This window comes from Sander lucioperca, chromosome 4, assembly GCF_008315115.2.
Source record: "Sander lucioperca isolate FBNREF2018 chromosome 4, SLUC_FBN_1.2, whole genome shotgun sequence".
Lineage (NCBI taxonomy): Eukaryota > Metazoa > Chordata > Actinopteri > Perciformes > Percidae > Sander > Sander lucioperca.
The window spans coordinates 42,838,992-42,852,185 of NC_050176.1; the positions used below are offsets into that span (position 1 = coordinate 42,838,992).

The 13,194-nt window shown below is 41.0% G+C and overlaps 3 protein-coding genes across 4 annotated transcripts in view; 1 reads left to right on the forward strand and 2 right to left on the reverse strand.

Annotated features, from left to right (window-relative positions):
- LOC116050949 (E3 ubiquitin-protein ligase TRIM21-like) overlaps positions 1–13,194 on the reverse strand; it is a 130,525-nt gene that overhangs the window by 77,686 nt on the left and 39,645 nt on the right. The gene's annotated exons all lie outside the window — the stretch shown is intronic.
- Positions 1–13,194, forward strand: part of LOC116050964 (acidic leucine-rich nuclear phosphoprotein 32 family member B-like) — a 54,488-nt gene that overhangs the window by 33,136 nt on the left and 8,158 nt on the right. The gene's annotated exons all lie outside the window — the stretch shown is intronic.
- LOC116050937 (nuclear factor 7, brain-like) lies at positions 2,082–5,420 on the reverse strand. Its single transcript, XM_031301158.2, has 2 exons — positions 5,229–5,420; positions 2,082–4,381 (listed from the first exon to the last, which is right to left on the reverse strand). The coding sequence occupies exon 2, from the start codon at positions 4,377–4,379 to the stop codon at positions 2,730–2,732; it is 1,650 nt and encodes a 549-aa protein (XP_031157018.1). The 5' UTR covers positions 4,380–4,381; positions 5,229–5,420; the 3' UTR covers positions 2,082–2,729.

Here is a 13,194-nt window from a genome sequence, read left to right on the forward strand (position 1 = left end):
AACTTTAGTTCACTCTGCCCCATGTTGTGACGCAGATGTTTCTCAGCCTTGTCTCACATAATTCCGTGAAATGATTATGAACTGTTAACACCGCATTACGTGGTGGTGGCACGGAATGTGTGAAAATTCTTTGTGGCCACCATGGAAAACAATGCCAATGTAAAGTTAATAAGATCGACTACGGTAGTGAGTAGTATGAAATCCCGAAAATCCCGTGTGTCGAGGAAACACTGGCAGAGACCAAACTGCTCTTTACTTTTCTTCCTCGTCCGTCTGGGTGTCTGTGTGCATCTGATCCGAGGACGCCAACACACCTTCATAAGTTCAGAGTCCAAGTCTCAAGTCTAACAATACGTCAAACCCTGTCCAACAGATAACAGATGTCAGCCAATCAGAAATGAGATTTTATTTCCTGTTTCTTCCCCCTTACCTGCCTGAGGGGAAGGGCTAATCATTGCTGTTTGTTACTCACCTGTGTTCGGTGTTGGAAATGTGTAACTGTTTCTTGTGATCTAACAGGTGTCAGACATATTTAAGCTCTTATTCTTACTCTTAGAGGTTGTTTTTTTTTACATAATGTATTTAGCACATTTAGCAGGACCAGGGCAGCAGCTGAGAACACAGAGTTTAATCTTTAGGGATAGTTGTACTTGTTTTATCTTCTTTTTTTCTGCAGCAACCAGAACAGTTTGTTTGTTTCTTTGTTTGTTTGTTTGTTTAGGATCCTCATTATCTCCTCCATTGCATTCTTCCTGAGGTCCTTACAACTCTCTTTATAATGGGACAATGCAAAAATAAATGCACATCATACACATTACAATACATACAAACAATACAGAATAGGAAATCATAAGAGAAAAACTAAACACAATAACATAATTTCATAAAAACTCTATAATAATGACAACATACACAGACAAAGACACACATGCTCTACCAGTGCAGTCATAGGGCATTCCATACATTCATGTTTAACCATTTTTAAGACAGTTACACCAACATTTTATCATCACATGTTTCACCCTCTCAGGACACTTCTCACAATTAAACAAACATTTTGTTAAACCTCAACCAATGTAGTTTCTGTGTCTACTCAACATCTCTGATCAATAGATGATTCTTAACTCAACTTTTAAATCTCATTTTTCTGCCAACCTAAATATTTGTGAATTGCAACATTTGTTCTATATCCACACCTGAGAGTTATACACGCTGCTGTGTTTTGTACAATTTGCAATGTTGTTATTTTTTCTTGAGTTGCATTAGGCCATACTGCTGAACAATAGTCAATATTAGACCATATTAAATATTGAATCACTACTTTGGTTGAGCTTTGTGACAAACATGGTGCAGATCTTTTAACAACAGAAACACCACTTCCCATTTCATCAACCATCTTATTTAGATATTTAGTCCATGACAATTTACTATCTCAAATAACTCCCAGAGGTTTTGGTCTCTTGGACCTGTTCAACAGTTAGATCATTTATGCAAATCTTCCGCTCAGATTGATTATGAAGATGATCTAAACCTAATATTCTTTTCATCTTTAAAAGATTAAAGCCCAATTTATGGTCCTGTGTAAGATCTATGTCGTGGGTACGTGTGTAGGTACGTGTTGATAGCTGTAGTCTGATGTTCACCTTAAAAAATGTAACTACATGTTGCGGCGATAACTGTGATACTGGATATTTATTGCAGATGTCTGCAATAAATATCTAGTCTAACTATTAAATGTTAAGACAACTTTCCATATGAGACCAATAAGGGAACAAAATGAGAGGAGGTAGATCTTTCAACATTGTTCCTGATATTTCGACCTATTTTCAATATTGTAAATTTCTTTAAACATTTTGACTTCATCCTAGTCATGGATTTTTCTTTATTGCAATTTGTTCAATTAATATTTATTCTTTTTCTCATGCCTGGCACTAATACTGAAAGTTCAACTTTATTCTCGACATTATGAATGTTTTGGAAATTCAATGTAAATAAAGATCATCCTCGACTGAAATACGACTTGTGTGTAAACCAGCTTTTCTGTTCAGTGTTTGGTGCTCAAGTCACTGCTTACTCAGGCCTTGTGTTCAACAACTGCTTTATTTTACAGTTTTTATTCTACAATCACATATTTACAGATTTCTTTGAATCATAAACCATCTTACAGAATTCATGAAACAAATAAAAAATGGCCAAAGTGACCAGTAATTATCCTAAACACTTTTCACACAAGATAGAAACATCCATTAACTTTTTATACCCGGTATAACAACGACACATACTGTGTTCTGTAGACATTATGGGATGTAATAGGCCTTACTCTTAAATGAAGATTCATGACACAATGAAATATTCAGCAATATGTTTTCTGTGGCTGCACATCAAATACAAATAAATATGTATCTGATTACATAATCAACACATTAATTTGATGCATCATGACACACATTATGTGGACAATATCTATTTAAACATCTGTTAAACCCACAGACATTTATTATAACTTCCAGAAGAAATCAGTTTCTAAAGACACCAAATATGTCAAGATGAAGTTTGATTTAATTTGCAAAGAATTACTGCACATTTAACCATATTATAATAAATGGAATAAAGTGTAAATCAGTCACCACAGGAAACAGATTCTGTAAAAAATAAGATGTAAAATATATGAATATGTACATTTGTTCCCTTGATTGAAAATAAATCAATACATGAAATGAGATCAGTGATTAGTTTACTCTGACAGGAGAGATGATCAGAGGGGCAGAGTTTTTACCACCATCATTGTCATCAGGACTGAAGTATGGGAAGAGTTTCTCAGTGAAGGAGCAGCCAGTAAAGGAGTAGATAAGAGCTGCAGCATCTACGTCATAAAAGGAGACCAGACCCTCCTCATAATCCACAAACACCCCCACCTTCTGAGGAGGAGACTCCAGAGAGAGACTGACTAGAGGGTCAGCTAGAGCTTTGTACTCATTTCTATTTTTCAACCATATCGTCCAGTTACCATCTTTAGGGCTCGCTGTGATTGCTCCCTTCCTGTCGATCGACTCTCTGGCCACTCCTAAAGTCCATTTAGTCTTTCCTTTAACTTGAACCTCAAAGTAAAATCTGCCTGAAGAGAAACTCCGCTTTCCTAAAACAATACAATAACGAGAAAATCTCTCTGAGTTGTCTGGGAGCTTCTTCCTCACATCACCAAGATTCACTTGTTTCCCATCATCAGACAGGATGAGATTAGGATGTGCTGTATCAGGATCAAGAGTCACATCCACTGCATACTGCTGGACCCTCTTCAGCTCAGACTCAGCAAGCAGCTTCTTCATCTCTGTACAGAGAGTCTCCTCCAGGTGAACCACAGCTTTCACCACAGTCCCCTCATATGATGATGGACGGACACTGACCTCTGTCCAGTCCTTGGTGGGTGGAGGTTGTTGGATGTTTAGGGACTGGACACTCTGGAGAAGATGGAGGTGGTCTTCAGAGCGTAACACCTGCTCCACATCAGTGCTCCTCTTCATCAGCTCAGAGATTTCCTGTTCCAGCTCTTTGATGAAAGCTTCGGCCTGTTTTTCTGTTGTTTTCTGCTTCTCTTTGATCGTGTTGATGAGCTCATTCAGGCCTCTCTCAACAGACTCCTTCAGAGAAGTGAAGACCTGAACACCTTCTGCTATCTCTCTGTCTGCATCTTCCTCACTGAGGTCGGCTAAGTCTTTGATCTCCTGAATCTTCAGTCGTCTCTTCTGGATCATCTGCTGAATTTCAGCCTCTGTCTTCCCCAGCTCAACCTTCTTTCCTTCATATCCTTCTTTCAGAGGAACAACATCATGCGTCTTGTGGTCTAAAACAGTGCAGAGCATGCAGACACATGTCTGGTCGGTCTTACAGAACAGCTCCAGAGGTTTATCGTGCTTCGTACAAATCCTGCCTTCCAGGTTCTCCACAGGGTCGATCAGCTGATGTCTTTTCAGACGTGAAGCTGTCAGATGAGGCTCCAGGTGAGTCTCACAGTAGGAGACCAGACACCCCAGGCAGGACTTCAGGGCCTTCAGTTTGGTTCCAGTGCAGACGTCACAGGGAACTTCTCCTGGTTTGGACACTTGTTGCTCTGAGCTGCTGCTGCTGGCTTTCTGTTGCGCTGACTGTCTGAACTGAGCAACCATCTCAGAGAACAAAGTGTTGACTCTTAAATCAGGTCTTGTGGTAAAACCCTCCTTACACAGGGGACACAGGTACTGGTCATTGGTATTCCAGTGTTCAGTGATGCAGTTTTTGCAGAAGTTGTGACCACATGGTATGGTGACAGGATCAGTGAACACATCCAGACAGATGGAGCACAGAAACTGATCTTCAGATGACAGAATGCTCACAGTAGCCATATCTACACATAGTGTGAAAGAAAAAAAAACTTTTATTGAAATTACAGTTTTAATTAAAGCAGTAAGCAGTGGTGAATGGGCCCTCGCACATTTGAGTCGGGGATACTGATGGAGCGCTGGTCAACGTGGCTGTTCATTTCCAGGATAATCAGACACTGTGCTCATGAGTTAGACATTATTTTGCGTGGAGTGTGTGGCACTGAAAAAGATTGTCCATTGTATTTGTATTGTATTATTTTGTACCACTTCCTGTGGTCACAATATGGCAATAGAGAGCACACACTAATGAAACGTCATGTTGCTGTATACTTTGTGTAGACAACACCATGTAAATTTCATGTTAATCGGATGATCTGTCTCACATACAACTAACTTATAATGGATTCTACATCTTCATCTGCCCTATCGTGTCGTGTACTTTGGGTCCAGAATCCTTTTCCTGCCTCAGCCAGCCCTGACAGAAGTGTTTTAACTTGCACCGAGCTGTGCGCGTTTTTATCAAAGAACAGCACTGCTAACAAAGCTCTGCTGACTGTCCATTTCTTCCAGCTGCTTCACATTAAAAGCCTTCCACTGGTTCTCTGGTGGAAAGCTTTTATTGTGAAACAGCCAGAGGAAGTAGAGAAAGTAGTGTGTAGGAGGCGATCAGTAACCAATTCCTAAAGTCCTGAGAACTGACACAGAGAGACTGTTTAAAGCTGTTAAAGTGGGCCTGCAGACAAACAGCCATAGTTATATTGTTACACATTTCACAAGTAATTAAAGGAGTGGAACTTCCTTTGTGAGTAGAGCTGAAGTTTAGTGTTAATCCTGGTTGTTGAAAGTGTAAATCTGATCAGCTGTACTCACCAGTGTTTGGCAGAGACTCTGCTGTGTTGTTGAGAAAGACCTGATGAAGTCAGTTTGACTTTTCTTTCAGAGAGAAACAGAGTCTTGTCTCTACTGCAGCGTGGCTGACACTCTGACAAACTTAACTTTCATTTCTGGAGTGTGACGTTGTATCTCTCCTCTTTCCAGTGTTGCTCCTCCTCTTACTGCAGCTCTGTTGTTTGTTTCCTCCCTCTCATGTGCACTCTTATTGTGAAATACCAGGGTGTTGTCTGGTTGATATGGAGCAATGGTCATGCTATAACTAATGATTTATTATGTGTGTTGAAACATTAATGTGCCTCAGCTTTAGAGTAGAGAAGAGTTTAGTTTATAGTTTATTGGACACAAAGAGAGAGACGTCACACACATCTGCAACGTTGCATCAAATCGTACAACAAATATAATATGTATCATCAACAAGACAATCAGAATATCAAGAAATAAAATATATACTTACACATTAACTATAGGTCTTTTCACACATTGGGGAGTTAAAAATATCATCAAAGATAAAGAGAGTTACTTCCTGTTTGCTCTCATGTTGTATGTAAAGTGTTTTGCTGGATTCATTCATTCATCCACACAGTTTACATGAATGAAGATTGAGAATAAAGGTTTTTTAAACGTCTGCCTCTGTAGCAGCAATATAGTATTTTATATTGTAATAGAAGTGATATAATGTAATGTGTGAAATAAGAATGTTTTAGATATGTTACTATAGTTCTGACCTGTTTCTGTCATGACTGCAGCATCTTGAGTTTTTCCTGTGTTTTGCTTTTGCTCTAACCTGAAGTCTGTTTGTCCTGAGTTTCCTGAACACATCCCTGCTGATTCTCCAACTACGCACACCTGCTGTTCTCTGCAATCTTCACACCCGGTCCTGATTATCACCTCTGCACCATATAAGCCGTGACCAGACATCCATTCCCTGCCGGATCGTTAGCGTAACCAGTATGTTTAGCTCGCGTATCAAGCTTCAAGTTTTGGAACGTCTTTTTGCCGTCTTGTCTCTTTACCTGTCTCTAATCTGCCGCCTGTTCCTCTGTCTGCAGTTAATCACCTGGATTGTCACTCACACCTGCCTGGCTGTCAACTTCACAGTTGCCTTCTTGGATCTGCATAAACCCTCCAGCCTTCCTGCTTCTCCCACTGCCGGCCATCTGGACTTACCCACTTCAATATTCATATTCCAAATAAATACTCACCTTGTTATTCCAACTTAACTTGTCCTGGTCTGCTTTTGGGTTCCAGCACTAGACAAATCATGACAGTTTCTGTTATTTAGTCTACCCTCTAGGGCTGGGTACCAAACCCAATCATGTCGGTACTACGAGTATTGGTTCACGTAAAATCAAACTGTGCAAACTACGTCGGCTCTGCAGTTTGGTTGAAGAGGCTGGAGCACATTGGACAAGGCGAGGTGCTATAGCTGCTAAAACTAAAACTAAACTGTCATTAAAGCAAAGCATTATTTGTTTTCGTGTATTCATCAGCGCATTCACAAAAATCACCCAAAATCAGCACAGGAAGGCGAGTAGAAACAGCTGTTTACACTCAAAAGATTGAAAACGGGCGCCTGGGTAGCTCACCTGGTAGAGCGCGCGTCCATATACAGAAGTTTACTCCTCGACGCAGCAGCCGCGGGTTTGACTCCGACCTGCGGCCCTTTGCTGCATGTCATTCCCCCTCTATCTCTCCCCTTTCATGTCTTCAGCTGTCCTAAAAATGCCCAATAAGTTATCTTTAGAAAAAAAAAGGTTGAAAACCACTGCTTTAGTGTACGTTTCTGTCTTTCCTGGTTTTGGGCCTCTTAGTTCTAATGAAGAGAAATCTTAAAGCTGCAGCACACGATATTTTAGACAGAAGTCTTCTTTGTGTCAACAGTTTGTCTTTCCCTCTTTCCTGTTTCAACACAAAGCCTCCTCTATAAGGAACTCCAACTTTGGTGTGGAAGAACTTGACAGGTCTGCACCCTAACCCATCCACAGCTACAGAGAGGTGACATACAGTCAGATGAAAACATGTCCACCTCTTCTTCAATCCTGAGAATTAAAATGAGACATGCTGTGGATCCTTATAGTTGTTTCTTATAAACCTTTGATGGCAACCTTTTTACTTGGATTTTAAACCCTTTTTTTAAAACAGTGATTGCTTTTTAAACTCACAGGAGGATTTTAACCTGCAACAGCCTATTTTAAACAAGGATTTTAACAACAAGCCAGCCAGGACACCTCAGGGGTGAGTTACATGTTAACAACAGTGTGTGCACACCGAAGACCTATAACTCACCACCTATACAGGATGGCTTTTTATCAAGCTTTACTGCGGCCTTTTATCCTGTTTTGAATCTGTTGAAAACTGTCTGGACCCCAAAGGAGGGCCCCGTGCTCTAAGCAACAAACAAGGCCTCCTAACCTGTGAGTCTTAAGTCTTCTTACCCTGACTGTAACCTTTTACTATACAGTGTTAAGTTGCCTAACTTTCTTTTACTTTTCTCTTAACTTTCTTAAACCCCCTCTCTATTTATCCACTCTTATTCTACTTTACTGAAGGTTTATCGGGCCTTATTTTTTTAAATAACAGTTTTATTTCTACAGGTGGTCTTCTCCTACTCATCTCTGGTCTGGTTGACCATTCTCCCATATTCTGTGGCAGTTTTTGTATCGGCTGGGACTGTCCTGCAGCTTGGTGACAGGGATGCCCATAACACTTTACAATAGGTACACACCACTGGTGTTGGCCCCGGGGATTGAGGGGATGGCAAACCATCGCTCCCCTTCTGCCCCTCCACCTGTGGCTAACAGCCAACCTCAAAACATTACAGTTAACCATAATTTCCACCACACCAAAGCATATTTTAAACTCCTACAGGCCATACACCACTCAGAAATCATAAATAACACACTACACATAGGCATCTTTCCACAAGGAATGATGGGACAAATTCACAGACTAACATCCTTCATCAAACCCTCCTCACCAAACAATAACACAATAACACAACAATAACACTGTCCATTCCAATTCTAATCTTGACAGTGCCTCCTGTAGTTGAGCGCTGTATGGAACACAGGAAGGTGTTAACAGACGCCCTAGTTGGCCAGGTGGTAAGTCATTTGTTTATTATATTAAGATTATGTCAAACCTAACATGTTTTTTAGGTATAGAATGGTATTAATAAAATCAATAATTAATTTACTTAGAATATGGTAATTCTATTGTGTCAAACTATTTTTTAACATTATTTTACTTAGTATACGGTAATACTTTTGCACCAAACAATATAGTTCTTCAAACTTTATTCTTAGCATACGGTAATACTTTTGCGTCAAATAATATAATTTTCCCACACTATTTCACTTAGAATACGGTAACACTTTTGCGCCAAACCAATTTAATTTTTCAAACAATTAATATAAAGCAAAAATAAACCTCAAAACAGATTCTAATATACCTCAAGACAGACTATAGGTTTTAAGGATAATGGAAGACTGGACATAAAGGTTTTTTTCAAGAAAACAGACACTCATGTTCTCCTTTACAAATCTAGCTTTCACCCTAGGCATACTTTTGCAGGGCTAGTAAAATCACAATTACTTCGCTTCCATAGAATCTGTACTAGACAGGAGGATTTTATGCAAAGCACTAAGGAGTAGTTTGCTGTCCTTACCACTAGAGGGTACTCTAGGACCGTACTACGTAAGGTACTCAGGACCTTCCAGAAAACTAAACCTATTGATGTCAGTCCTCTATTACCAGTTGTCACTACGTATTCTCCAGCTACAGTACAGCTTGTTAAAGTGATCAAAAGTAATTTCAACCATTTTGTGGAACAGTCTCAGCTGCTGAGGGATTTTAGGATCATTGCTGCATTCAGAAAAAATAGGAATCCACAGGACCTTCTGGTGAAGGCCAAATTGAAATCAATCTCTGAACCTAGACCATTTTGGCACGGGGAATTTTTTTATGCAACAATCCTTTGTTCGCAATCAACACAACCAAAATATATATAAGACAGAGAAATATTAATGTACATTTAAAAAATTGTGTTTATTTAATAAGGTGCAAACAGTGTGGTATCCAATATGTGGAGGAGACAGGAAACAGTTTAGTTACCAGATTTACACAGCATAGGTATAACATTGTAGAAAAAAGGTAACACACATTCCTTTGGTTAAACATTTTATTGAGCACAATTGGTCACAATTAACTGCTGCAGTTCTGCAGTGCAATCCCCGCTGGTCCACAGCACAGAGGAGGAAAACTGAAAGATATTGGATACACCTACTAAGCACCTTGCAACCTTTAGGGCTGAATGAGAGGTGAGGTAGTTTGGTCTTATTGATGTACTAGGTTTGTGCATTTAATATCGACGCCTACGGCGCTGATATTCATATTCTTTCTCTCCTAATCCATAATTTCAATCAGTACCTAACCCCAGTACAGGGGCTTTAATAACGGGCAATGCTAAACAGTGGCAGTACACCACCATTCTTATATTAAGGGACCATTACCAGACCAGCCTTAGCAATAATTTACAGATCCTATTACAGTTGTCTGGTGATGAATGGAGAACATTCTTTTCCATTGCTGCTGCCTGGGCCCGCCACTTTGGCAAAAAATTCAGCCAAGAAACATTGGATTCTGTGTACGCCAGAGTTGTTGAGGCTACACAATCACACACACAGGCACCAACATATGTAGTGGCCCAAACACAAACATCTCCAGACATTCCCCAAGGCACAAGTCCTGGTTCCCATGTTGAGTTTTTCCAACAGAGGAGGAAACACCGAGACTTACCAGACCTCTGCCTCAACAACAGCCAAGGCCACAGCAGAGAGCAGCACCGAGACAGGCCCCCAGCATGGCTGTCCCTCACAGGACAAACAGTGGAGACAGCAGAGCCTGGGACGTCTCCACTGCCACCTTACCTGAGTGAGGGCTGCAGCAGTTGGTTGGCTGAGGATTCCTCCGAGGATGCCCTGGAAGTGGTGAGCACGGGTGCACAGGAAAACTTTAGTATCTCACAGTATGGGGGTCAACTTCTCTTCTATTTCTTCCTTGCAGCTGTTGTCATCTAACCTAGAGTGGGATGTCGACAGCCTCCCAGATTTGTCCTGGCTCATGTAAGATTGTGTCCTTTGTTTATATATATATATATATATATATATATATATATATATATATATATATATATTTGTTTATATCTTTTTACATTTTATTTGTATAGTTGTTAGAATGTATAGAATTAGGTGTGAAGTATATATAGGTAATTTAAAATATTTAATAAATGGTATGTTTGTATAAAAGTATTGCTTCCTTTTTTGTTCTTATCCAAGGTAGGTTAAAGTCTGTTGTAAAAGTTTTTTTTAAACATACCATAACTTTGCACGGATTTGATGTTTCTGAACGCTGAGTCCATAACATCTTGGTAAGGACGTCTGACTCAGTCTTGTTACATCCTTTTCAAAGGATTCTCGTCAAAACGTCTTCCTAATATGTTGCTTATATAGACATAGACTTTGAGTGTGTGGTTAAATTTAGCTCCTGCTAGTCTTAAGGTGGCTTTACTAGTAACCTGTAATAACATTAAGTCCTTACCTCATGGGGTTTGTGAAAGGTGTAATGCAAAATACTTGTTACAGTTTCTATCATGATTTTCACCTGTTGACTTATTTCTCCACAGAAAAAAGGACAATAATGAAGCGCTGCCCGTTCAGAGTGTGCTATGCCAATCGCTCCCAGCACCTCAGGGATGTGCACAATGTCACAGATCATAAAGAGCGGATACTCGTGCTGGGAATGGCTTCAGGAAGGTAAGTGAAACGCACTCACACACAAACACACTACATAGGCTGCTGATTACTGTGCTGAAAATGTATGACTGTTTATTTAGATACACAGGGCCACTAGGCTGCCCAGTGACACAATGCCATGGAAGAAAGTACATCCATCTGGACCGGCATTTAATGGCTGTGCACAATATGGCGGTAGGCATTTGCACTTTCGTAAAAACAACTGTTATTGTTCAGACCTGGTATCAATGAATTGAGTGTTCAATAATGTATTCTGTAATAATGATCACTGTCTCACCTAATGGTCTGTGTTCACAGAAGGATGCCAGGAAATTGCTCCTCGAGAAGTCTAGAAAAAAAGAAATTGCTTCCCAACTGTCTGCCATAAGGGAAAAAAACAAACAAAAAAAATACGTTCAGCCCGCCAGCCCCCCGCCCCAAAGAAGCACAAAAAAGACTTTGGTTTGTAAAGTAATAATGTATTCTTATTAATTACTCAGCCTGCATTGCCCTGACATTTCAGTAACACTCTGCTCTTTCTTCTTCTCTGGTTTACAGAAAACCTGATAGCAAAGTTAAAAAAAGTATCTTGAGGTCCAGACCGATCAGGAGGGATAGATGCCAACTTAAGAAGTCTGTGAAACATGTCAGGCGTTTTGTACATCACATGTGGGGGATGAAAAGCCCTCCCCCATCCCACCTCATGTTTTTAGCGAAGACAGGGAAGGTCTTTAGGTAAATTTTGTTATTTAGATTTGGGTCTTATGGTTGGGTAACTGCTTACATCAGTGTGATACTCATCCCTTTGCTTTTTCTATTTTTCAGGTGGATAGTGAAGCAAAAAAGGCAGAGCCCGGAAGAAACCAGAACCTGGTAGACATCAGGAGGTTCTTGGTGTTCCTGAGGCGGGAGGACTTCTCCCAGGTAATGGTGCACCCTCACACTTTGAAAAAAGCACCATATGAAGGTACAGTCTATAACGTGTGTTCCAGTTCCTCAATGTATGACTGTATTTCTTCCTCAGGTCCGTCTGTCTGCAGCACAGATGATGTCCCTGGACATGGTGCTAAAAAGGGAGCTCTCCACCCTCCCAAAGCAGACCCACCACCTGGTGGAGGTTCAACCAAGTGAGTTTGCCGGTGGACCCCCAATCCACTCGCCACCACCACCACTATCTCACGTTCAAGGGTCTCCAACAACACCCCTTCCTGCTGGGTCACCTCTGCCACCTCCGCAACCGCAGCCCTACCCACCAATCCTGAGTGAGGTCAGCGAAATGGAGCACACACGAGAGATCTCAGAAGAGTCGGAGGACAGCAGCTCTGGGACATCTGAGGACGCAGAGCAGTCTGAGAACAGCAGCTCCGGGATGTCTGAGGCCGCAGAGCCGTCTGAGGCCGCAGAGCCTTCTTAGGATGCAGAGCAGTCAGAGGCGTGCAGGACCTTAGAGGAGATGGATGACAGCAGCGGGTCTTAGGAAGATGCCCAAAAAGTTGTAAGCACCAATGCACAGCATAACTTAGCATCTCACTATATGGTGGTAAACGTCGCTTACAGAGTGCATTTGATCTCTGAAGGAACTGACTACTGGACTGCTAGATATTAAGTTAAGTACAGACTTTATTTGGGTTTTTGCTGCTTCTTGTACTTTTCTACTTTCTACTGCTGCTGTGTGTTCTTTGCTGGATTGGTTGTGTTGTTAGGCATAATTTAGAGGATTTTCTTAAAGTGAAACTAGTTAGTGTGAAGTGTGAATTTGGGGAGTGGAGGTTAACGACTCTCAGGTGCTTTTGACTGATTAGCCAGGGTGTGGCCTCCCCACCTGTAGCCAACACCACCTCCTTGTATTTAATGTTGGCATTTGCGTGAAGCGGCAGCCTCATCGGACGAAGACTCGGAGGACAAAGACAAAGGAGTCTACGCGGGAGTCTTCATGGGAGGCTAAGTGGGCTTAACTTTATCTTTATCTCACTTAACTGCTCGGTGTCTTCATCCGGAAATGTGCTGCTTCTCCATTCCTGTCCGTGTTTCCTCTCGGAGTTACTACAAACTACGCATTAGCTCGCAACATTTCCGCAACCCCACCTCTCTTACCTATCCCACCTGTTCCAAACACATTCAACACCTTGTTGCAGGTGGCCTGTGGAACT